Source organism: Toxotes jaculatrix, chromosome 4, assembly GCF_017976425.1.
Source record: "Toxotes jaculatrix isolate fToxJac2 chromosome 4, fToxJac2.pri, whole genome shotgun sequence".
Classification (NCBI taxonomy): Eukaryota; Metazoa; Chordata; class Actinopteri; family Toxotidae; genus Toxotes; species Toxotes jaculatrix.
In genome coordinates, this window is record NC_054397.1 from 22,730,183 (window position 1) to 22,756,944 (window position 26,762).

General features: G+C 42.8%; 1 protein-coding gene across 1 annotated transcript; it reads left to right on the forward strand.

The window, feature by feature from the left end:
• The first annotated feature begins 546 nt into the window (after positions 1 to 546).
• Positions 547 to 25,966, forward strand: rnf38 (ring finger protein 38). Its single transcript, XM_041036668.1, has 13 exons — positions 547 to 669; positions 1,705 to 2,376; positions 13,625 to 13,686; positions 19,064 to 19,266; positions 19,362 to 19,734; positions 19,837 to 20,001; positions 20,311 to 20,481; positions 21,090 to 21,281; positions 21,399 to 21,502; positions 21,636 to 21,720; positions 22,056 to 22,177; positions 22,289 to 22,388; positions 23,283 to 25,966. Exons 2-13 carry the CDS (start codon positions 1,788 to 1,790, stop codon positions 23,343 to 23,345), a joined length of 2,229 nt encoding a protein of 742 aa, XP_040892602.1. The 5' UTR covers positions 547 to 669; positions 1,705 to 1,787; the 3' UTR covers positions 23,346 to 25,966.
• The last annotated feature ends 796 nt before the right edge of the window (positions 25,967 to 26,762 follow it).

The following is a 26,762-nucleotide window of genomic DNA, read 5'->3' on the forward strand; positions in this document are numbered from 1 at the left end:
AAATTTGCCTCAGATCCTACAAACACTCACTTCTTTTAGCCTTGATGGTCTAAATTGCATTAGGACAATTTATTTCAGTTCAGGGCTAAATAAACCATTTTTTCTATCTTTACCACTCTTTTATTAATCTCTCTTCGTCTTATTTTCTAGCCACCTTTTGCAAACACAGCGAATACTTATTTTTAAAGCGAACTTTCGGCTCCAGAGGAAGCAGCTGCAATGGGTAGGCTTGGTATTTGTAAATAAATAATTTAAAGCCCCTTTTAGCCTGCCTCTCTGCTATCCACAGCTTCTGATTTAACAGGGAAAAGTAATCAATTGCCGATCCGGAACCGAATCTTATTACCTTTAAACTCGGAATTTTTAAGTGAAGTGAATAAAACCCAGCCACATTTAACATTTTAAAACACAGTTTCGTGTTCTTTTGTTCTCAGCGAACGAACGGGAAATGTGTATGCTAATAAGAACGACGAACGCTTTGTGTTTTCTCGTATCGATTGGCCAGGCCTGCTGAAATCCGACTTGAGCGTTGACGGTCTGTCACATTTCACGCTGACACCAAGCGAACACTGGGCTCATACACACACATTCACATACACTCACACGCAGGGCTCACTATATTATCGACAGATCCGCGTCAGGAGTACAGTCGTGGAGAGCACATTGAAGGTAAGTTATTGTAAAAAAAAAAACTACTCCGAGCGGGGGAATTAGACCGGGTTTCAGCGGCAGACTCAGAGGCGGGGTCATTGCTTAAGATCGTGTTAATTTTAGCCCTGGTTCTTTCTTTGTAATTTTAGGTTGACCACTTTTTTATCTCTCTGTGTGTGCTTTGCTGTTTGCCCCTTCCTAGCCGGGAAAACATTGCCGGGTCATCGTAACTCGATGAAATGACCCAGAATAAGTTTTTACTCCAAGCCTTTTTGTTTTGTTACTGTTAACCAAGCAATTTAAAGGGATTCGAGGCGTGGGTGGCTAGCTACGGGATTTTTCTCTGTGTTGGTCGGTGGAGGAGGAGGGGTTGGTATGGCTTGGCAAGCTAGCGAACGACATTACGCAGACTGTTTAAACAAGTTTGAATGGTAGTCAAAGTGGACAAAGTTACCTTAAACTCAGTTCGGGGACAAACACGGTTATGAGGAAGCGACTGGGTGTGATAACACGGCTGTTGTACGGTTATAATAAGCGTAATAACGCGTTTACCACAGTATGCTATGCGCACTAACGTTAGCATGCCCCCCCCCAACGTTATCCTCCTGCGAGCTAGCGAGCCATGGCCATACTCGCTTCTCGATTGTTATGGACTAAACGTTGCTGGTGAACCATGAGATTAAAGCTTACTACCCTGTAAAAGTGGCTTAATAAAATCTTATCCTCCGTTACCGACCGCTCTCCGCAGCTATGTGTAGTTTAAAACACGAGTTACCGACGGTTTCTTGAATAGACAACGCGGTTTAGTTGTTCAGCCAGTTTGGGGAATCATGCTGTTTAGTAACGTTACTTAGACAAAGTTGAGGGAAGTCGTAAAGATAAATAGCAAAGTTACAGCACACATGCTTGTCAAAATAAACCGTGTCTGTTAACGTTAAGTGTTTCTGTAAAGAGTTTAATCTGGTGCCTGTTTTGATCTTCAGTCTTAACAGAAAGTACCTCACAGCTCGGGTTTAACTGTGAGCCGCTTTCCAATGTTGTATTTTTAAACAGTGTCTCAAAGCTTCTTCTGTGAGAGGAAACAAGAGGAAAACGCAGAAAAAAAAAAAGAAACAGAGGAAATCCCCCGAAAGGAAATGCCAATCGCAGCCGCTGGACAGCCGACGACCCAGGAGCCTAGAGTTTGCCCCCGGCTGCCCTCCACCCCGGAGCCTGTCCCTAAAGGGGCTGATTTATTCGACGAGGCGGGGGCGGCGGAGTCGGCAGAGCGAACAGAGTACGGGGGCGCGGAGGGGGGCAGAGGACTCGGGGGCTATAGTTACAGCCAGAGCGGCGCTAGGGGCTTTGTACAGCCCAGATCCACCAACGGCTCTCCGCCGCAGTCCCCAGCCGCGTCCTCATCTTTTCTCTTCCACTCCCTTCACCCTCACCAAATGGCCATGGAGCCCCCAAGGACTCGATCGCGGTCCCGGTCAGGATATTACCAGCAGTACGGTGGTGGGAATGGCACTGGAATTACCGGCAGCGGAGTCATGGGACCTAACCATCACCACCACCATCAGCAGCAGCAACAACATCCACAGCAGCAGCACGGTGCCGGTTGCGCACCACTTGGAGCTTACAGCAACCACTCGGAGAACCTGCAGCGAGCTCCAGGAAGTAACGCCTCTCCCGGCATTCAGAGGCTTTCTTCGGTTCCCGGAGCGCACCGCATCCCGGCGGCAGGTAAATGTACCCACATGTCATTTTCACCGACTGTGTATGTGGTAGGGTGACCTCGACCAAGAAAGGCATTAGACTTTTATTTTCACATAAGCACCAAGTAGAAGTGATAGAAGTCGATGTGTTTAATACATTGGGGAGGTTTTTAGAGGCAAATTGAGAAAGTGGAGGGAGGGGGGGGGGGGGGCATGTACTGGGTTTGTCATGACAAAAGTGTACATGTGTGGACACATTTGTTGTATTCTAATTAAACGGGATGTTTTATGTACTTGCCATGGTGCTGTAGAGTGGATGTGTGGTGCACAGTTAGCACATACAGTAGGTAAATGAACAACAGCTTTCTGTGGTGTGGACTGGAGTGGCCTCAAGCTTATTGAACTGCTGTGCATAGTTTTTCTGTGTTTCTAAAGGGACTGTGGCATGTCTACTTTTAGTCAACTACACAAATATTGATGTAGCTAGGTAACAAGCCTTAATCTTTTCCTGTACTTGGTATAGTCTACTCTTTTTCAGAAATGATGGATAGATAAACCAGGGATTTGGCATTGAAATGTGAAGTAGGGAACAAGATTAAAGAAAGAAAACACGCACTTGTCATATATTTCTATAGTGAAACTAATGTTCATTTTAAGCACAGTCTTGTGTAGCTCAGTTAACCTTAACTGTTAAAGATGCAGGTTTTTCACACTTGGTGTAGTGCTTTGGACAAGAGAATCAGCTAAATGACAATATAGGATGTGTCATGTTACATGGAAAGGATTGATCAAGGCCTCTATAATAACAGACATACAGTCTCCTTGGGGGTGTATGAGTATTTAGATTGAGGGGTTCTCCCCTAGTAGTTACCTGGGTAGGCCATGCTTTGATATTTGTGCTTCACTGCAAAGTAAAACTTAACAAGAGTGTGCACGGACTGGTGCTGGGTGTAGAATACATGGGAGGGCACTCTTACACAGCGAATGCAGTGCAGTGAACCACATAACATAGAAACAGCACAGCTAGAGTTTCACATTCAGCGAGGCTATGGGAAAGCTTTTCTTTCAGCACACCTAACAGGCTTCTCAGGTTAGAAAAATGCTTGGTGGTTAGTTGTCCCCCCCGAGGTGCTGTGGGGAAGATTTTCGAAGTGGTGATGCTGTATTAAAACAAATTGAAATGCTAAATGTTTATATATGAATTTCTGACAAATTGTAAGGGCTAAATGAAGGAGGAATGCTTATTGTTGCTTATTCAGAACCTTCCAGTGACTGACTACTCATACAGATTTCACATGTTGGAATAAGTTACCATGCACCCAGGAGACTAAGAACCCAGTCATCCCTCCTATTGAGCAACTCATGTTTGACAGACAAGCTAACCATGAAACACACAGAATCAGTCTCAGTGCTAGCTTAGTCACTGCAGGTGTAGTGACTAAGCTAACTTTTTTCCCTTTTGGGCACAGTAACTCGTAGTCAAATGAAGCCAATTTGTATATAAAAGCACATCACAGTATTCTACCAGTCCAGAGTCCACCCATACAGCACTGTTTCAGTTTTTATTTAAATAAAATAAAAAGACCAGACACCTTTTAAAGGGTGTCTGCATATATGTGTACATGAGACACTGAGCGGCTGTTTGGAGACTGAAATTGCCTGTCTGGGTGAGTGAAAGTGAGAAAAAACAAAACAGTTGAACACATATAAACAAAGGGCCCCTCTTCACTCCCACCCTATAGGCTGTTTAGTAGTGTGTATGTTACATGTCTAGCTTTGTATAGGCTTGCTGGGTTACAGGTCAGTCAAGCTCCTTGTACGTTTGTGTTAGAAAGACAAAAAAAAGAAGGAAGAACTAGACAAAGGGTTAAAAAATGGATAAAAATACAGGTCACTTTCCCAAGTCATACTGCATCACCTGAGAAGTTGAACTAGCCAGTCCTCAGAGTTTAGTGGTCTACTGTGACCTACGACCCATACTCTGTCATAGTAGCTTGGCTATGACATGTAGGATAGCACAAATCAATGGATAGAATGACTGTATTGTATTTCCATCCAAATGGATTTCGATCTAGAGGAGGAGGCACTGGCTAGATTCTGTAGACACTCACTCATTTTCTGGACTAATTTCAATCAGACCTGAGATGCACCAGACTCAAAAGAACATTCATTTGAAAAGAATACAGATTTTAGAATACAGTGTTGTGTTAGTGGATAAGAAAATCTGACTGTAGAAAAACAAGAACAGAAAAAGGATTATTTTTTGTTTAGTGGCTGTGAAGCAAAGCAGTTGCTTTATTTTAAAATAAAATAAAAAAAATGCAATGTCCTTATTCTTGAGTAGTATTTACGTTTAAGTATTGACTTAGCCAAAGGAAGCCCTAGGCCTAATTTATAGTTGAATATTCTCTTATACAAGTGAAACAGCTGGCTAGCTGGACCTTTTCCAACACTACACACCTTTTATTAGACCCTCTTTCCACTCCCAGAATGGGCCCTGTTTGTTGGTGGAGAGTGAGAGAGAGGGAGAGATGCTTTGTCCATTTTTCCTATGCTCGTCACCTGCGTTGGGCACGAGAGCTAATGATATCCCATACTCTTCAATCGTTCCCTCTGTTTCCTCTCGTTGTAGTCTATTCTAACTCCCTCGGACCCTTTCCCCATTCTGCCTTGCTTTTTAATTCCTGTTTCATACTGTTTGTTGCCTTGACATTTGTTCTTCTCATCATTCTTTCTCATGCACTATTCACATGACTTTGCCCACCATGTTGGGAAATTAATATGGGTTATGAGGTAAAAAAGACTCCTGAGAGCTCATGTCTGCAAAGTTGAGGTTAAAGGTGCAAAATGGCAGCACAGAAAATGTAGAAGTACTTAAGCGAAAGTGCCCTCTAAAATGCTTAAAACTGCTGCCAAATTGGTCCAAGAGGATAAAAACATCCTCTGTAGCAGCTGATATCCTATCCTGATTCTGACCCACCTCTGTCACAGCCTGTCCTCTCATAGCCACATTCATTTCTCCCTCCCCTTTGGATCAGTCAACCCTTTCTGTACCCCTCCGGTCCATTTTCTCTGGCCTCCTCCCTCACATTTGTCTAATGGAGGGATCGTTTTAATGGATTGCCCAAAGCAGCAGAGGGGCAGACGCTCTTGCCACTCTACCTTTACCCCTCCACTCCACTCCTATCCTCTCCATCCTTCTGTCTGCAACAGAAGTGGAAACATGCACTCGTTTTTTTTACTTTCCTTTGTCATGTCGCCCAGGCAACCCCCTCCGGTTTGAAGAGAAACTCTTTCACTTGGATCGACAAAGTAGCAGGGGTTCCCTGCTACTCCGTCACTCCAAGTAAACAACAAAGCAGTCACTTTGGTCAGCAAGAGAAGAACCTGGGGGGTAGAAGAGAGCTCAAATTAGCTCTAAATCCAAGGGATGGGCCCTGATCTGGTTTGAAAAAAAGACATGCTTCTAAGAGAGAATGCCAGAGGTTACTAAAAATCCTCAAGTAAGGTCAATATAGAGAGAAGAGAAGAGAAGAGAAGAGTAAGGTTAGCGAGAGTGCAAAAGCTGAAAACTGGAAAAAAGTTTGAATGGAAGACTTATTTTCAAAACAAGTTGAATGTTGGATTAGGCAATTGTAGGAGCTGATGTAGGGAGGAAGGGCAGTACATGAGGTTTCAGAAAGTCGGGCGCAGACAGAGGGTGAGGACGGGAAGGGAGAGATGATTAGACTGAAGCCCAGGAGAAATGGCAGAAAGAGGATGTGAACAAGGTCCATGGAGTAGGTCCGGCTGTGGAGGAGACACAGGACATCATGTGTATTATTGTAAGCAAAGCACAGAGAGGAAGCATGCCACACAGACAGCAGTTGAGTGTACAGCCTGGGAGGAGGTGTGGATACTGTGACTGGAAAGAGAAAGATGAAAACAATTGCCTGGGAGCAGATGGAGGCCCAGGGAGGTGACTGTAGAGATGATTGAAGCCAATACAAGGAGCAGTAAGTTAGTGAGTGGAGGGAAAGGTATGTATGAGAAAGGCATGAATGAATGTTGAGTGATTTAAGTAGAAGGGAGGTAGGGAGGGAGAGGTTGTTTGAGCCCTCCGTTTGAATGTTAGCCTCCCAGCCCTGTTGATACAACTGGGAATTTGTTAGCATCTTCAGCTTTAGCTTCGTATTTCAACATAACCCCTTTGTGTGTTCTTCCCTGTTTCCACCTCTTGTTGTCCTCGTTCTGCTTTGGTTGTAACTGTTATGCAAAGTGAGTTGACACTGTACATAAACATGGACTGAGTACACCACTGCAGGTCTGTGTGGATGCTGGTTGAGGTTGTAACTTAGATTGTTTTGGGTTTTTTTTGTCCTTTAGTTGTCAGAAAATGTCCTCTTTTTTTTCAAACTTCTCTTGCTGCGTAATCCACTTCTCCTCTGAGTGTGTTCCAGGCAGTCATTTCAACATCATATGGCTCAATGTGCTATGTCTGAAGATTCAGCACTTCATGGAGCACTGTCCTGGAAGCAGTTTAAGCTGTATTTTGCTGTTTTGTTTTGTTTTGTTTTGTTTTGTTTTGTTTTGTTTTGTTTTGTTTTGTTTTGTTTAGGGTTAGGGTTAGGGTTACTGAGCATGCAGAGGGGCAGCAGGGATGTTTTCTTGTTTTTAAATGTACTAATTTGGACAAACCTTTCCAGACAGTCCATGTGTGTAGACACCTGTTGTACAAAAGACATACTAAATGTATGTTTTTGTGTCTTCACTCTGTTATTTCCTTTGTTGTAATAAACCGATATCTATCTTTTTATTATTAGCATCATACAGCCAATACCTAAAGAAAGAATTATCTCAAATTTGGAATTGTATTTTGTATTTCTGAATTTCCTATACATGTACTGACATTCACACTACTCCCACTGTATGAATTGTGCATTGGTATGCCCCAAAGACATTGAACAAGTTCATTTCATACAAACTGTTTCCATTTAGCTCCTCAGTATGTAGTTTAGATGAGTTAATGGCTCAGTTTGCGGTTATAGTGTTGAGATTTATGACAGGACACGAGAATTAAGACAGTCATCTGTCTCTGCCTTTCCGTCCTTTACTTTCTCTCTGCTAACGCTCTGTCTCTCAGCTGGTTTCTGTCTTTCACTGGGGGAGAAGGAGGAGAGGGCGACTGAGGGAGAACAGAAGGAGGAGTGAGAAAGAATAAGGAGTGTGAAAGAGTCTTTAGCTGCGTGTGGTGTGTGTGTGTGTTCATGTACTTCTACTGACTGTGTGTGTGTGTGTGCGTGCACACACCTTGTTTACTTGCTGCCTGGGTGGGCTGGGAACAGGACTGTCAGAAACATATGCACACATATAGAATGACATCACTGAAACTTTTTTTTTTATCATTGCACTGAGGAGAAGTTTATAGAAGTGGGGAAAAAAAGAAGGCAGAGGTAGATGGCAAATAAACGAATGTGTTTAGTAGGTACATTTCAATGAGACATCAACCTGTAGCAATACTACACAGACTAACAGACTATACACTACACAGTATTTTGGATGCTGCAATGAAAATGTATAGGATTCGCAGTGCAGTCAGACAGGTATCATCTGTGGGCTGCTAGTGTGTATCGAAAGCAAGGGACCTGTGACGGCATGCATGAAAACTACTTTAAAAGTTCTTTTCTATATTAAAACTAGTCTATTCAACAATTATTTTTTTTAATTATGTTGCAGTTTTGTATGTCTACAGTGTCAGCCAGCCTGTTAGATTTAGCAACTGTCTCTTGCCGCACAGCTTCTCAGTTTTGCAACCAAAAATATAACAGCAACATGACAAGATGTTATGGGTTCATTTCAAGAGTTGCCAAAGACAGCCCAGACACTGCCTCTGTGAGTCTCAGAAAGAAATTTTGCAGTCCTACACACATAGGGTCTTTTAAAGAGAGTAGAGGAATATATTAAATATTCCCTTTAGACATGTTTTTGGAGAAGTGACTCTTTGAAAGAAACGTGGTTCTGAGCCAAACAAATGTCTTTTTGCTGGGTCTCGTAGGTGGGAACTTTTTGTAAAAGGAAAAAAAAGTATAAGAAAACAAATATCAGTGATTTGTAGCGGATTAAATGATACTAATGACATTGATTTGATGACTTCTGTTGGCCAGAAAAAAACTCTTATTAACTACTTAATAAAAGATGCTAAGCTGCCCTTTGGTTAGATGTGGAGAGCGTAGAGGGGTTAAAACAAAAACGCAAAAACGATATCAGTATAATTGGTTGGGGATAAAAGGAAGGAAGTTCTTGGCAGCTGTATCTCACATAGGCTTGCAAACTAGACGGCAAGCTCATGTTCAAAATCTCAAATCCACATTATGTGCAAGTGCACTACTGTGTGTCAAGCCAGTTGTGATTGACTGGTCAGGGAAGGAAATGCAATAGCTTTGCATTTATTTACTGGTTTTTATTTTATTTTATATACTTTCTACAGTAGAAAACAGATTTGGTCTCTGTTTCTTAATATTTCTAGTGCATTCTCATTTTGACCAGAGCAACACTGCTGCCTACACACACCATAACTTCACATGCAAGTATGTTGAGCGCAAACACCTGTGCATGTTCACAAAGCCGGGGAATGTATAGGCAGTTTTCAGAGTTGAGAAAAAGTGCAGGATGGAGGAGCAACCTCAAGGGCTGCAGCAGTAACAGAACAGAAAGGAAGATAATGAGAAAGATAATGAGGAAGGAGAGAACAATGAATAGATGGAGGACAATGAAGTGGGAGAGAGGTAGAATCATTCCCGTTTCTAAAGGCACACACACACACACACACACACACACACACACACTTGCCATCAGGTCTGTCTGAAGCAGTGTTAGGCAGGTAATGGCTGGGCAGGCGTTACATGCCCGCCTATTTTAAGCATGTATGCCAGCTTGTTACTCGACTCTGCTTTGCGCTAGGGTGTGAAGTGTGCTGTGACATGTGTTCAGGAGGCGGGGTGATGTGAGAGGTGCATGTATATATGTGTTCGTGTGCGTGAGTTCGTTTTACACATATGCTTGACTGAAATTGCCTTTACTTTCTGTATATGTTATGTAAATTGGTACAAGTTCTGCAGCAGTCAACAAGGTTTCTGTCCATTTTCCCATTAGTTACTGTTTAGCTGGTGATTTGTTAAGTATGACTGACACTTATCTATCATCTTATCTAACCAACCAGCCTTTCTATTCACCTGCTTTCTTCTGTATTTTTCTGTTTTGACTCGAGAGGGGAAGAGGTAGTTTAATGGGGAAAGACTGCAGGAGAGAGGGTGATGGAGATCATGGACAGAGATGGTGCGATAGGGGAAGCAAGGAAATGTGGATGCTGTGAGATAAAGCAGCAGGAATATATGGGAGAGAGAGACAGGCCGGCAGATAGGGAAATAGATCGGTGGCAGGGAGGGATGGTGATGAAGTGATGGAGAGTGTGAGGAGGAGGAGGATGTGTGAGGAGGGTGTCTGAGCTGAGTGCGGGGGGGTGGAGGGTGGTGGTGGTGGTGGAGGGGATGAGAAAGGGAGGGAGAGGTGGAGGAAATGGATAGAAATAGCTGATGCACTCTGAGGCTTACAGAAAATCAATAGCAGTCAAGAGGGGAAGCCACAACCCCCACCCTTCTCCCTCTCTCTCCCCCTTTCTGACTGCTCTCTCACCCTCCACTGCCCCCCCTCCCAGCAGTCTTCCTTCTGTTTTTTCCTCCACTCTTTATCTTTCCCGTCTCCCTTTCCCCCTCAGTGCTCTCACCCTTTCATGTACGTTTCCAACCTTGTCCTCTTCTTCTGTGCCTCCACCTTGCCCTCTTCATGTCCCCTGTATTTCTCTCCTTCACACCCCCTTTTCATCCTCACCTCCCATCACTATTGCACCCTTCTTGTCTTGCAGTCTCTTTCCAGGATATCCTCTTTACTCCTACAGGCTTCGGTATGCTTTAGGTGAAACAACAGGGATTGTGTACTTGTGCACATGCGTTCATTATTTTTTGACTTTCCAGAAAAACAGTTGAAGTCAATGGTAATTTTCTGCAGTCACTGAGAAGGTGTGGCTGGGTGTGAAAATAGGGATGGTTTTATGTGGTCTACAAACTATTCATTCTTCATACCATACTATTCATAACCTAGTGCTGATTGCTTAAACATGTTTCCACATTCAGCTTTTTCTACATTCGAATCATTCTCCACCTTTTTACATCTGAACTCACACAGCATCTGATTGAGCAGAGCTGGATTCACTTTTTCTGTGTTTGCTTGCCCATATTTATGTAGTCAAACTGTGTGCTCTGACATTATCAATACACTTGTAACATTTGTTGTCATTTTCATCTTACTCTTTTCTGTAGAACTTTAAATAATAATATTCCATGTTGTCTGGTTAATACAGCAGGAAAAAAGGAAATTAATTTATTAATAACGCCCATCATAATGCAGTCTGTTGACCTTCATTATTACTTACAGTGGTTGTACTATGGTGGAATGTATTCATACAAAAAGGAACTAAATCTCTATGTATTTATTATTTATTTTTTTCAAAGTCTGCATGGTCCAGTGTGCTGGTCATACCTGCTCTCCAAGGATAAACATCTTTGATTAGTAATATCTGTGAAGATCCTCAGTCACCCGGGTCATGGTATTTCTAAATGCTACTATGAAGGCAACTGGACTTACTTGAGGCTCTTGAAGATGTGTCCCCTCTCATCCGAAAGGCCTCCTCAGCTCTGAAGAACTTTTTTGTGTACCTCTTACAAATTCAGTTAAAGGTGAAACATGTCTGTGTTAAATGCACTTTTTTGATCAAAAAGTGCAAGTTAAATTCCCTTCATTTCCAGTTGATGATCATCAGCGTTTCATTGAACTCATCAGTTCTCTCCTCCACCTGTCCTCTTTTCTTTGATTCTTCTCACTGTTTTTCACTGACGTCCACTCTGACTGCTCTGTGTGTGTGTGTGTGTTTGTGTTATTCAGTATGTGTTCATAAATCTCCCTCATGCTCTGCGCTGAGCTACTAGTCGCAATGTGTTCATTTGTACAGTCCGACTCTGGTTCCCCGAGTCTCACTGCTCTGATGCGCTATGTCTGTTCTGGCTCTCGAGCTGTGCTGCTGCATCGAGTTCCAGCTCTCACTTTTCTTCTGTTTGCCCAAGAGTTAGACTAAGACTACACAAACACACAAACAATATTAATACATATAAATCTCAACATTGACCGTGTCTCAGCGGGGGAAAGGTGATTCAAGAAGACCCCGTGCTGTGCAGAATCCCAAGTCGGCACAAATGAAGTCATACATGAGAAAATCGTCCATGTTACCATAGTTCAGATTTCATAATATTCATTAAATCTCCCATATTAGCATCCTATAAAATTTCCTAGATGGAGCAGGAGAAGCTTGGATTGCATTGAAATTCATACTGCAATCCTGCTATTCAACTTTCCTTGAGGCCCTAAGTGCAGAAAGTGGATTGTGTGGACTGTGCTGTTTGCAGTCCGTGTTAGTCCAACAGTGGACATGATGTCATCCAAACATTTTAAACCTGTTCTGTAGCCTCTGTGCTGTGCTCTATAGAGTGACTCCGTCTGAATGACTCGTTTCTGACTCAATTTACCGGACTCTGACAATGTGCAAGTGAGACCATATTCAGGGAGGGAGCTGGATTTTTGCCTATTGTGATCAGTGAATGAGTGTCGTACAGAAAAGCGCTATGCAGCTGGCAAGTCCGCTGAATGCTTCACCAGTACTCTGTCCCAACAAATCATCTCGATGAAAATGGCCTGTTAGCTGGTTTTCACTACACTAATATAAGCTTTACTCGCCTCAACCTTTTCAATCCATTTATTTTGCCTGCTCTAGGGATTGGAGTATGAGAGGAAAGGCTTTTTCAAGAATTGAGAAATTCAGTTGTGAAAACCTCACTGTGTCTGCCTCTTCTTTCTCGTTCTCTCCCCCTTCTCTTCTTTGTTGTCAATCATAGCTTTTTTTTTTTCAAAGAGGGAGGCTGTGAGCAGGTTAAAATCCCACAAACAAACAGCTGAGAGGTGAAAAATACTCTTTTTAAAGGCTGTTTTGCATCTATTCCCTTCTAGTTTAGCTTTCTTCATCTCGGTCGTAAAAAGGTAGCCTTGTCTGGGGTGCCCTTGGGAGCTCTTACCCTTGGAGTGTATACCACCGCCACCATCTGTGGTGAGGACGTCCCCAGCTAAAGACGTGCCCACGACAAGGGGAAAAACAAAAGCCAGAATAAATAGAAAAGACAATAAAAAGATGAAAGGATTTTGGAAAAACAAAAGAGTAAAAGTCTTAGCCGTGATGCAAGCGGCGGTATCATCAGAAAGCTTCTCTAATCCAGGATTACTGTGTTTATTTTGTGTGTGTCTGCGTACATGTGTGTGTACCTTCTTCTACTGTCTCTGATCTGAGACGAGAGTACGCCATATGTGTTTCAGTCACTTTTGTGCCGTACACATGGTCAGCACCCCTTCTCATAAACATGTTGTCATTGTTTTTTGCTGTTGCGCATTAAATCCAAGTTGCATTGGAACAATAACAACAAATAGAACAATAACAACAAAAGGATTAAACGCCCTGTATGTAGGTGAATGAGGGACTCCCCACAATGCCGGGTGCTATCAGTTTCAACAAAAGGTATTACCAACATGTTGTGTACACTGAATTGTAAAATAATACACAACATTGTAATAATTAATACAGCAGCATTCAAACTCACACAGAGCAGACTTTGATGAGTGTAAGGATCAATGGCCTCTTTTTGAACTGCTGTGGCCATCAAATGCTGCCATGCTCACAACAGCTAAAGATCTTTGTGTTTATATTAAAAACTCAGTGGCTGCTGGTCCAAATGGATTCACATAAAACAAAATGCTCAGTTTCATTACATTGTTGACTAATTGTAGACAGTGGTGTATCAGTGGTGGTTCAAGGGTCTGTATGAAAATTCCCATATTTTCATATAGCATTTCAGTGTCAGTGTTTGTCTAATATTACTGAACGTACAACGTGTTGTGTTTGGATCATAGACATACAGTAGCTAAACATTTTATTATGATATTTTGATATATCGGACCAAACTAAATCTTAATATAATTCATGTGTAAAAATGAGATGTATACAGTTCTGTATACATGTAGAATGTAGAACTTGTAGGGTCCCTGAGCAAGTAAAAAAAAAGTTCATAAGAATGTGAAGTGCATGTGTTAAGCATGTTTTGTTTCACTGTGTGACCTGATCTGACCTCTCCCCCTCTGTGTAGGAGCCTCTGGCGGATCCTACCACTGCCACCCAGACCATGCATTCGGAGAGGAGAGTGATAAGGTAAGCCGCGCACTGTTAACGCTCACACCGACATAAGAAGTGTAAGGATGTTTTTATGTTACACACTCTTGTGGCCCCTGATTGAGCGCTGTGACTGAGTATTAGATGATATCTTCTCTCAGCTGATGCTGGGTGAATTACTAAGACGCATACACACAGAACCAGACGAGATGGTGTGTGCAGATGATGTACATGCACTGTGCAGTGTGTGAATCTCATCCTCCCCCAGTAAACTCATAGCCGACTTAAGAGAAGAGGAGGCTGTGCTGTAGACATTAAGTATGACTGTATTTTTTGTAGTTGTTTTAACAGTACTACCATGGTAACGAACTCTAGTAACCCATGGCTTTGACCTGTTGTGATGTTTAATGAAATTCCCACAGTCAAAAAATATAACACTGTGCTTTTATTAGTCATTTTAAATATAACGTATACAGTGTAAAAGCACTTGTCATATACATGTCTACTACAGATGCATCAGTGTGAAACACAGCAGTTCAACACACAATAGGAGTTACTTACTTTTTATATTATTACTTAGTATTTCCAGTTCTTCTGATCCACAAATTATGTTCACCTGTTTAGACATTTAAAATGTTTTTTTTCTCAGCCAAGCTTAAATAAAAAAAAAAACCTCTTTATATTTGATGATTTTATAATTTACTGGCATTCATCTGTCCCTTTTTTCTGGGATGGAAGCTTCAGCTCTGAGAAATGCCTGATGTTGTTCTGTATGTAGTACTCTCAGGCGGTTAATCATGTTTGTTGTGTAGACGTTTTTTAACAGAAGTGCCTCCTCAAGAAACTCAAACACAGCACAGTTTGCAAATAGCAGCTCCACTTTATGTTTCACAAATGCTGAAGCATGTTAGTAAATTACACAATTTTAGATAGCATGTAGCAGCATAAGCCTGTGGAGAGTGTACCCCATCCCCCCCTGCCCCGTGGATGGCAAAATGTGTGCTTGTTTGTTGTTTAAGCACATTTCTTAAAGGCAGTCGTGATGACATTGCACCGTTTGTTTCAGTTTTTTCTTCTTTGATTGAAAAGACGTTGTAAGAGCTGTAAACGCTTTTAAATAATCAGCTAATGGCCATTTGTGGAAAATTTTAGCAGGTGATTACTGGATGATGCCTCCCTGCACCAATCGTACCTTCATTAAACATATAGTTTCTGTTGAGGGGGGTTATACTTTATTAGAAACTATAAACGTAAATTAAAAGGGTGAAAAAGTAGCATATTGTATATTTTCAATTTAGTATTACTGATAATCTCAGCAATACTGCCATGTCACTTATAGCAGTATTATAAAACATACACACATAGATCATACAAACCTAATTTAAAACCTAACCGGAGTATACAAGTGTACTTCACTAAGTGACAGTCATCATCACAAGCGCCTGTGTTAACAGCAAGCAGATGAAGTGAAAACAGTGAAGGAAGAAGAGGGGAGGCAGGATGCTGATGAAGGTGTTGCAGAAAGCTTGGAGGGAGAGAGGGAGAGAGGGAAAGGAGGGAAGGAGGCAAGGCGGCAAGGCCAAAAACAGGGAGGGGGTATTGCTAATGATTTCACCTCCAGCTGTGGGACTTGGTTGGAGGGAGAGAAGGGGAAAGGAGGGGAAGGAGTAAGGGAGGGAGGGGAAGGAAGGGAGGAACAGTGGCAGAGGAAACAAAATGGGCTTTGAAATCTTGTTGATGGAAAGAAAATAAGTGGGGGGAGGGAGAAGTGTTTGAGTGTTAGTGGAAGCATGTCTGCAAATATTAATGAATCTGTAAAAGCAAATGACCATATTTGCTCACTGTGCACATTCATGCGCAATTTCTAGAGCATGAATTCTGGAAAAAGAGAAACCTGGGCTCACTTGCATTTCTTAGGTGTGTGTTAGCTCGCGCTCTGTGGGCTTCTCTTTATTTTGGTTCTCAGCAATGACAGCAAAGCCACAACAGCTGCTGGCCACAGTTACTGTGTGTGTTCAAGTGGATGCATGCATATCCCAAATGTGGACATAGTGAAATAGAATGTGGTAGGGTGTGTCTGCACTCATGCTTCAGGATGTCTGTCCAGCCTGGTGTGTGCACTCAGTGAATGCGGACAGATTGAAAGGGGATGGGAGGGAGTGTGTGCATGCGCATGTGTGTGTGTGTATATATATGTGCGCTTTTGTTACTTCTTTGGGACCTTTTTCAGTGTAAACACCGACTTTGTAGGGACCAAAATACGGTTCTGATGAGGCAAAACATCATTCATGAAGTCCTGATTAAGGTCAGGGTTCGGCTGCCCACAGTGAATGGAAGTCAATGCAATGTCCTAAGCATAGCTGCGCAAATATGTGTGTGTGGTTGGAGAATGGGCTTTAATATCAACCATAGAGCAGTATGCAATGTTTCTGGGCTGTGCTGAGAGTGACTGTGCGTATCTGTTTACATCAAGCCTCTGAAAGTCAGTGTTTTACTCTACATGTATTCTGGCTTTAGTGGAAACATGTCTGGACCAGACGTGTGTGTGTGTGTGTGTGTGTGTGTGTGTGTGTGTGTGTGTGTGTGTGTGTGTGTGTGTGTGTGTGTGTGTGTGTGTGTGTGTGTGTGTGTGTGTTCACAACATGCACTCTATTAAAATATAAGACCACGTTATGGGATATTGCTTGAGGACACACAAACACACACTCCTTTGTCTGACACTGCTCCCTTCCCACTAACGCGGGTAGACAAGCCCATCAAACTTTCATACTAATGGGCAATAGTCTGCATGTGTTACGACAGACTGCATGTGAGTTTGTGTGTGTGTGTATGTGTGTATGTATGCGTCCTATCTAAGAACTTCTTTTCTTGTCCCCTCAGATTTCAGGCTGGGGTCTCGGACAGGACAGACAGACAGAGGAAAAAGGGGGAGGGAGCAAGAGGAAGAGGGGACTGTAGAGAGATTCAGCTTATCTGATGGAAGGAAAGGGGGGGATGGGAGGTGGTTGTTGAGGAGGGTGGGGAGTGTGTGTGTTGGGTGGGGGGGGGTGGGGATATGTCAGGGTTGGGATGGAAGAGGCTGGCTTAGATATGAAAATGGGCACAGTTGATATCCCTAGGGTTTTGGGGTTGGGGCAAGGCTGGTAGAGAGGTTGTGGGGTGTCGGGTCGGAAGAGAGGGGGTTGTTGTTGAGATGAACAGAAAGGTTTAGTGGTGGGGGGTGGATCTGGTGCCCTCGATCCTCTGTCTGTAGAAATGGGCGTAGTGTGTGTCCTCTGTATTACTTTAGATAAAATGTGCCCTAGAAATGCTTTTTTCTTCTAAAAGCCAGTCTTTCATACACTAAATCTTTTGTATATGTGTTACATTATGTTACTCTATGAACTTGACCCTATGACTATATGACTATGTTTCTTTTACCAAAAAGAAGTTAAAATACCTCTGACTTTGCCTCTTGACATAAATACGTCCCCAACCATATTGCTTTAAAAAGTGAAAGCAGACTCATCATACACTTTGCCTCCTCTTAACATCAAGGTTTTCTTTTTTCTGTTTGATATCTCTAATTCACAAGAATATTATGTCTACAGTTTTTGACAGATGTTAAATACCTGTGTTTGACAAAAGAAAGGCTTCATATTTTGGTTTAGTTCACTTTCAAAAAGTAATTAAAACTGAAGCCAGTGAATCTTACCTGTTATTTGAGAATAAGAGTCATTCCAACCTCTTTTCTCACCACATGTCAAAAGCTGCCTGTCCTAGAAAATCAGCCATCACTTGCAGAGGAAAATTAAAGAACAAAAAATGTATTTTGAGCAATGAATAAAGCAGGGAGGGATGTGTTGAGATAACGTATGGCTTTGACAGGGAGAGGCTTGCTGATACACAAGTCATCTTGGACACAAAAGTTCAGGCACGGCAATTCACACGGCTTATAAAAATAGACAGGCACAAACAGACACGCTAAAAACTGTTGTGCGTAACCCTCACTGCGACCCAAATTTGTTCTGTCATTTAGGGTCTGGTGCGCCCCAAGGCTCCACCGAGCTTCACCCCTCTTCCATGTCTGCCTGTCTTACACACTCACTCTATCTCTACTTCTCTTACTCTTCCAGTGCCTTTCCTTTGCTCCAGCCTTCTCCTATCATGTAGTCCACTCCAGTCGAGACCAAATGAAGTCATTGTTTTTGTTTGTCTTTCCCATAAACTGCTCAAGCTCAGGTCACATTTAGTGCTACGAGTGAGCGATAGAGCCATTAGGGCACAGTGTGTTTGGTCCTGCAATCAGAATACATTTTGTTCAGGTTTGTTGGAACAGCAGAGTCTGCCTCTAAAGAGCTTCAGAAGGTATTGTTCTTTACGGGCTGAAGAACTCAAACAGTGGCAGCTGCCCATGTGTGAATGTGAATTTGCGCATGTCTGCAGGCGTTTCCATAACTGTGTGTGTGTCTGTGTTTCTGCAGCCTGCTCTCCAGCTGTTTCCTGTTAGCTATCACACTGCTCTCAAGGTTGCTGAGTTGTATATGTATGTGTGTGTGTGTTAAAAGTCACAGCCGCTGAGTCATTTTTATCACACTTTAACAACGTGTCTTTCCCACAAAGAGGGGAGGTGGAAGCAGGGATAAAGTAAAAAAAAAAGGGGCGGAGGGGTCGAGATGGTAACTACGAGAAAATGTGTGTGTATGTGTGTGTGCGAGTGTGGTGTGGTGTGGTGTGGTGTGGTGTGGTGTCTCTTAAGGAACCTGTTTGTTCTTCAGAGCACAGCCGAGGTCTGCGTAAGGGAGAATGACTAAGAACTGACACATGAGCGTGTGTTTGTGTGTGTTCTTGCCTCACCAAGTGCCAAGTGTGAGAGTCACTGCTTGACTGTAAGTGAAGTGACTCACAGATGAGTTGATAGGATTGAAACAAGAGAAAATGATAAGTCCTTAGTCAGTTTAAACCTGGGTGACTGCATATTCAGCTATGTCACTGGCTTTGTGTGCGTTTCTTTTGACTCGAAAAAAGGAATTTGTCTAGCTATCCCAGCTGAGGGTGTGTACGAATGACTCGCACATGAGCTTGTAAGAGCTTGTCTTGCGTTTGCATTTCCTCACTCCGAGAGGAAGTGACTTTGAACCCTCAGGGCCTCCGAGCGCTGGTGGTGTAATATGCTTTCTTTCACACACACACACATGCCTACAAATGCATATACGCACACTCTCACTCTGGATCATACAGGAAATGCCGTGAGTCACAATGGAACTTAGTGTCTGTGCAGTGGTATGGATTGTAGGCCAGAGGGAATGTCAAGCATGGTGAAATTGATTTATTTGATACGAGTGCTATGGGTCACTAACCACAATACCCATCCCCTCTCCCACCCTCCTCTTCTGTCCTCTCTTTCCTCCTCTGTTCTCCACCCCTCCCTCTGCAGAGTGAGGAAAGCCCCAGTCCAAAGCGCCAGAGGCTGTCCAGTCAGTCCGTCTTGGAACAACTAACCTCATCCGCCCCCCCACCATCCGCCCCATCTCCCCCCATCCGCCCATGGGAGTCAGGACCCCCAAGTCGGAGACAGCCTCACCCCCACACACACTACCACCAGGAGAGATGCCTCACCCCTGCTCGGCACAGGCGCAGGTAAGGCAGTTTCCTGATTTTTACAATTTAGTTAGACTGTGATAAATTAACTTAAGGTCCTAAATATAACACTGTCCCTTTCTTCCCACCTCTAGTCCACCAGCAAGGCGCCAGCGTGGCCGTCTCGCCAGACCCACCCGTCACTTGCCTGCCCATCACCACCCCTCCACCCAAGGCCCTGCACCGCGCTTGTCGCCATCGGAACTCCAGGATGAAAACTACCACCACAACCCCCATCCCTCCACACACCAGACGTATCCAACACACACGCCCAGCACCTACGGTCAGCCTCCCACAACTGGTGGTGGTGGGGCAGGTTCGGAGGAGCCTCGGGCTTTCCACCCCCCCACCTTGTCGCCACGTCTACTGCATCCAGCTGCTCACCACCACCATCACCTCCATCATCAGCAACAACATCATGCAGCGCAACAACAGCAAGGAGCCATGGTCATGGACTTGCACGAACAGGTTAGTCGGCAAATGTTTTCTGTTTTTGTGTGAGATGGCCAGCAGTTGTGAGTGTGTATGTGTGTGAGACTGCGTATAAACTCTGGTGTGATTTCTCCTCAGCTGCAGCAGGGCAGTGTACCAGTCTCCTACACAGTGACCCCAGTCCCTCCTCACGGTCTCGCAGCACCTTTGTGTAGTGGTCAGCACCTTCCCCCTACCTGTTCCTCACAACAACAGGTCCCCGCCTGCAGTGTGGTCTTCAGCACTGGACAACACTATCACCCGGTGAGAAGCACATAGTCGTGTGTAGTTTGTAGGAGTGTGTGGGTTTGTTTGTTAATAAAAAGTACACTTTGTGCTGTACAGTCTGTCCTACCGCTCAACCAAAGAAAAAAGAAAGTGCTTGAGGGAAAGTGGGTAAAAAGTAGCAATGACCAGCAGAACATTTTCCGGTTTGAAGGGGCTTGTTAGTGTTTCAGGTCTTGGCTGCCACCTTGTGGCAGGACCTGGCACAATTCAGTCACCACAGTGAGAAAACATGCACTTAAAATGTTTCTCTTTCCTCTCTTTCTCTTCTTATTCACCCTTTTCCAGATGCTACAGGCGTGTTCAATGCAACATTTGCCGGTGCCCTATGCCTTTCCCTCACTGCTGTCCAGTGACCCTCAGTTCCTGCTTCCTCCTCCACCTCACCTTTCCCACCACCCGCCCCACCTCCCTACACCCGGACAGTTCCTGCCTTTCCAGACACAACAGCCTCGATCGGTACGTGAAGGATTTATATTTTTATAGTACTTATTTATTTTAACTTTCATCATTATGGACCTGAAAAAGTTCTAATAAAAGGACTGAGCTATACCTGAAGTAAATTTCAAACTCCCTCTGTTTGATGAATCGTATTTTAGTACGAAGCCTTGTTTTGATCAACTCATGTTTGCCCTTTTGAAGTCACTGCAAATCGCTGTTAATACAAACTCAACACTTCCTGCACATTCTGTGACGAGCACCAGTTTATCCAGCCTTGTTTTTTTCCCTGGCCTGTATTTGGGGACTAGCCTCTTATTTGTTTGTGTTGGCCACGCCCCCTGGCTGTTAATGAGAGACCCAGCTGACTACTGCTTTCTGTTTGAGGCGATACAGTATGCAGTAACTGTTATCATGATCATTCTCTTTACCACTGCAACAAAAATTGTGCCGGTATGCCACATACAATAATCAAATCAGCAAACATAGATCTAGCTGTTAAAATCTGTCATGATTTTGTAAAAATGTCCTGTAAAATAAAACAACAGCAGCCATCTTTGGGCCAGTTCTCAGCATAACACCTGCTCTGCCTGCTGTCATGGTCGATAATGTAGTGTGTGTCTTCCCAGCCGTTACAGACAATAGAAAATGAGGTTGAACTTCTGGGAGAGCAGCTTTCAGTGGGTGGAGGCTTCAGCTACGCCCACCACCACCACCACCATCACCATCATCACCACCAGCCTCCCTCCACCCTGCCGCCTTCCACACCGCTCCAGTTCCTCTCGCACCATGACCCCCTGTCACAGGAGCTCTTTACAGTGGTGAGTACTTTTGTTAAATTGAATATTTGTTTGGGTTATACGCTACTCTGTTATAATACTGTGTAATAATTTGGAATGATAAATTGATTTTTCTCTTTCTGTCTCCACCTTTCACAGCCCTATCCCCACTTTATGCCTCGCCGATTCACAAGCCGGCGTTACCGCTCTCAGCAGGCTGTTCCCCCATCACCCTACCATCCCAGCTTCCTGCCTTACTTCCTGTAAGTGTTTTTCGCTTGCTCAGATTTGTGTTGGAACTATGCAGGTGAATTTGCTCCGGATCTGAGTATGCCCCAGAGAGGTAATATGCAATCTACTGAACTTATTTTCCTTCTCTTCAACCACCTTCCACAGGTCCATGCTTCCTGTACCCCCGAATGTGGCTCCCACTATCAGTCTAGAGCTGGATGTGGATGATGGAGAGGTGGAGAACTATGAGGTGGGATAAACTGCTACCACAACGTTCAGCTAAAAATAATTTTATCCTATGACCCACAGCATGTTCTTTGACAGGGAGACCCATGAAATCAACACAAATGATTTTTTTTGTAAGCACTTGCACATGTGTCCCATGAAATCCAGTCACCCCCACTGAGTTTCAACACAGCTTTATCAGTTCATTAAAAAGTCATCACTCTCATACTCTTTAAAGACTTCACCTGGATTAAAGAGAATTCATTTTTCGAGCTGCTTTCAATAATGACAGTTTTGCTGACACTGCCTCCAATGTGAACTTTGCCCTCTAAACTTTGCTGTTCTGTGTGAAATCTTCAGGCCCTGTTGAACCTCGCAGAGCGTCTAGGAGAAGCCAAGCCCCGTGGTCTAACTAAGGCGGATATAGAACAGCTTCCATCGTATAGGTTCAACCCCAACAACCATCAGTCTGAGCAAACACTGTGAATACCTTTCTACCTTTTAAAAATCTGCGTGATGAGGATCATTTTTTTTTCTTGTGGGTGGCTGTAAGACGCTGCTTTAAATGGTTCCAACCTTGCTTTGTCTTACAGGTGTGTCGTATGTATGTGTGACTTTGAGTCTCGTCAGCTCCTAAGGGTCCTGCCCTGTAACCACGAGTTCCACGCTAAATGTGTAGACAAGTGGCTTAAGGTGAGTGACAACATTCAACTATCTGGGCAACTGTAAATTTATCAGCTGTTTCCCACTGGGCCCATAAGACTTGGTCATCCCAGAAAGTGTCACAACAAAATTCATCCATGTCTTGCAAAACATGTGGGTCTGGAAGCTTGGTCACTCACAGGGCTAACTGGCCAGCAAATGACTAACATGCTAGTCAGCTGGGATCATGCTAGACCCAGTCAGTCACAGTAGCTCTCTGAGCTTGTTCCTGTTTTTTCAGTACTCAGCCTTTTATTACCGCTGGTATTTTCTTTCCAGGAACGTAAATCTTTTCATTTAATAACTGGAGGCAGAAAAAAGATAGTGAGCAGACTGTTAGTAAGCTAACTGGACAGTAAGTTGACACAGTTTAATGTCTGATACAGTCTGCAAACCATTATTCTTCTGGCGAGACTATTTTACCCTGACATTTTATATAACCGCTAGGGTAAAAGTTTATAGAGCGACAATACTAATAACTTATGTGAGCTTCTTCTGTTTTGGACTCTGTGGCTCTTCATTCCATCAGAGGTCAGTACCATTACTATTGCCATAGGATTGGTATTGGTATAGTCATAGTCATATATTATAACTTTCTCTTGGTCAGTGACATAAATTTGGGTGTCAAAAAGATGAACTCTTGTGGTTTGGTGTGGATTTTCTTCACTCCCGCAAGCAAATCCCTGAATCCTAGTGTAATAAATGGATTTGGCCACAAAATCCACAGTTTTAAATACTGGTGTGACCAGGCCTTTAATCTGCTGATTAATCTTTGCTGTTTTGTTTGTTTCTTGTATATGTGTGTGTATTGTACATTAATCTTGAAAGCTTCATCAGTTTAATTTTTATTTTGACCTTCATCTCCTTATTTTTCATTCCTTCCAGGCTAACCGGACCTGTCCTATCTGTCGAGCCGATGCCTCTGAAGTCCAGCGGGACTCTGAGTGACCTCTGACTTGTATGAACACCCAACACCCACAATCCCTGACTCCATTTGACTCCCTTTTGGATGCACCAACCAATCAGTGAAATTCTCTCCTTTAATAGTGTGCCATCGCTCACACATTCTGCCACATAACTGGGACCAGTGCTCCTTAATCCTTCACTCTTTATCCTCCAGGATACAGAACAGTATTTCTCATCTGGGATCAGCATTTAGGGGTGTGGAAGCTTTCTACTGACTTGTGCTCACTTTATTGCTGGACTTCCTAGGCCTTCTGTTTTGGACTACTACTCTGCCTTCTGCTCCCTTCTCCTTTCTATGAATGGCCTTTGCAACACACAGTGTCATGTGCAGGTGGACATATGTATGTGTAGTTTTTTTAAACTACGCGACGCGTTCAGTCTTCTACGAACGGACAGAGAAAAGACTGCTTTGAAAAACTTCTGTATAGTTGTACTAACAAACCCTGAAAGAGAATTGGCAGTCCAAAGATTATTTTCATTTCATTGTTTTTATTCTGGTTATGATTAAGCATTCACATCTTGGCTTGCAGAGACTGTCATTTTTACTAGACTCATTTATTACAGTTGAACCGAATCAATCCATTTTAATTTCTGTATGTGTATTCTTGCATTCCTTAACATGAGAGCAGTCTGTATGAGAGTGAAACAAAGATACTGTACACTGTGTGTCAAAGTGTGAGCGACTTTGGAACAGTGAAAATATACTTTATTTTCTCTAGATGTGTGTCTGGGTATGGTGTGTGTGCATGTGTATGTGTGTATATGCGTGCGTGTGTTACTCTTCCTGTGGTATTTATACAATTCATGTGGTACCATGTGTTGACTAAATCCGAAATCCTGTTTTTCCCACTCTCCTTCAGATTGATTTAACATCAGACCTTCATAGCAAAGACTTGCTCAGACATCAAAGTTTAGGACCAGGAACATTTACAGGGAAGTTAACACTGCTGTGTCATGTTTCTTTGTGTTTATGCCACATCATTAACACAATCTACAACCTTGGCTCGGTCACTCCATGCCTGCCCTTCCACATTGTTATTGTCTGAAGCAAGTAAAGGCTGAAGGCCTTTGAGGGACATTTTTTTTTTTGTTATACAATATTTCCTAACCACAATGAAACAAATCAGGACTATCTCTGAGTCGACATATCCACTAAGCTCTCCTCCGAGGCTCATTATGTGATTGCAGCTTGATCTTACAGAGCTGACCAGGTGGATGCAAAACCTTCATTAAAAATGTCACCGAAACTGTCATTCATGCTCAGTTTGCTAGTTTTCTTATAGGAATAAGGCCTTTGAGGACATGTGTCTGTACCTGTCTTGGTACCCAAGCAGCGTTCTGTATTTGTAGGCAGATACAGATGCAATGTTTTCTCCATCACTGACAGGGAACAACTTTAAAGAGACTTATAAGGTCATAGCTAAATCTACTATGTTTCACCAGACGGCGGATCTGACACTTCAGCACTTTAATATGTAGATTTAAGACCTACACATTCTCCTTTCATTGTGAACAAACAAACTGATCAGTTTTTCAGTCAGTGTGTAAGTGAACAAATGTTTGAATGCATTAAAAGCAAATATCTCCTCTTCAGCTTCTAGCACCTACAGTGTCCCAACATGTCAACCCTTTTATGTTGTCACTGCACATCTGTACATGTCCAGAGGCATTTTTTTTAGGGTCTGTTTCTTAATGATATTTTATCTCTTTAAGGCCTATGTCAGCATGTCATAATGTAACTCCAAGATGTTCACCTCATGCACAGAGCAGGCTTTCTCATGTAATTTATCACTATTTATCACAAATGGTATTTTGTGTCAAGATGACAGCCTGGCATAGGCCTTAGAGGGATTGTGTTGTTGAGGTTGGTTGGTTGGTTTGGAAAGTTCAGCCAGGCAGGTGCAGTCTTATATCTGAGATGCCTTCTATAAAACTTCATTTTTCAGGTACAGCTTGTATCTGTCCAGTGTCACCACATCAGACCAATACATTTGTTTAAACCAATTTTAAATGCAAACCAAGTGTATCAGTGTCCAGGAAGAACGTTCATTATATAACTCCTCTTCAGTGTTGTCATTGTATAAAGTCATGTAATATCCATGGGAATGGAGGGAAATTATATTTTCTGTCTGGTTGTGTTTTTCTTCCTTTGGGGTCAAAGGTCATATTTGTGACTGTATGCATCAATTTTGTGTCTTAGGATTGTTTTTGTGTCGGACAGTTTTCTGTTGCTTGGTACACTAGCAATTACCTCAGTCCCACTATTTATGTCTTTTCGGAAAATGGTGCAACCAGTATGATTAGTGCTTTTCGAGTCATTTTGCTAATGTTTTCCATGCAAGTTATTAAGTTGTTTAAATATTTTTCCTTTAAACTCTATGAAACTCTATCATTAAAATGGTGTTATAGTAGTTTCATCATGTATTATATCTGTAACCAAAATCATTTGAAGGCTTGTTATGATAATGAAATTTTTAACAAACATTTGTACATTTTGTATGAGAGTTATTACTAGTAATACTTTATTAAGTAGTGCAATGATTTTTTTAATCCCTTACCCATCTTTTGGATTTCAAAAGCTGGTTCAATAATAAATGTATAACATCCTCTTCTAAAACATTGTGTTTTCCAGTTATTCATTTCATCAGCTCGTCCTCTCCCTTCATATTTTAAAATGTAATTCTTGACTTTCTTTTTTCACTAAGGTGCACAACACATGAGTGATGTGCTTTGAGGCCAGTCCACTTGGTGGCAGTGTAGTTCTGTCATCCAGAGTGTCTTGTTTCTTATTCCTCCAGCTGCACCAGCTCATGACCTCAGTGACATTAATTTACTCTATCAAAAAATGTTTTACTTCTACTAAATCAAGTGCTGACAACATTTGCCTTGTAGTGGAAATGCAGCACATTTTGTACCTTTTTGTTTGATTTTAATACAACATATATCTTTAAATACAGTTTTAAATAGGAAAAGAACTGTGATGTTTCATATATACCAAATATTTAACAGGCCTGTCATCAATTTCAGCGCAGCAGATAAAGTTAGCCGATGTCCCGGTTGCAGGTGGGACGGTTTCCATGGCGCTGACTCTCCGTGGCTGGATGATCCCATCATAATCAGAGGCTACTGAAAGGACAGCCCCAGCCCCACCTGAAACACAGGTATGTGTGCCACACTGACTAATCTTTATTTATTTTCAGTTGTCATGTTGTCAGTGGTCAGAGTTCTAATATTCTGTTTACTTTCTGTTCTATTGTCAGTTGATTCAGTTTCTAATCAAAACAACACGAGACTGAGGCTGAACACTAATCTCACCAAAACAAGAAATATTGTCAGTTACTGAACTTTCCTTGTCTTTGTGAGTATTGACGCCAAAAAAATAATCTTTATAGTCCACTT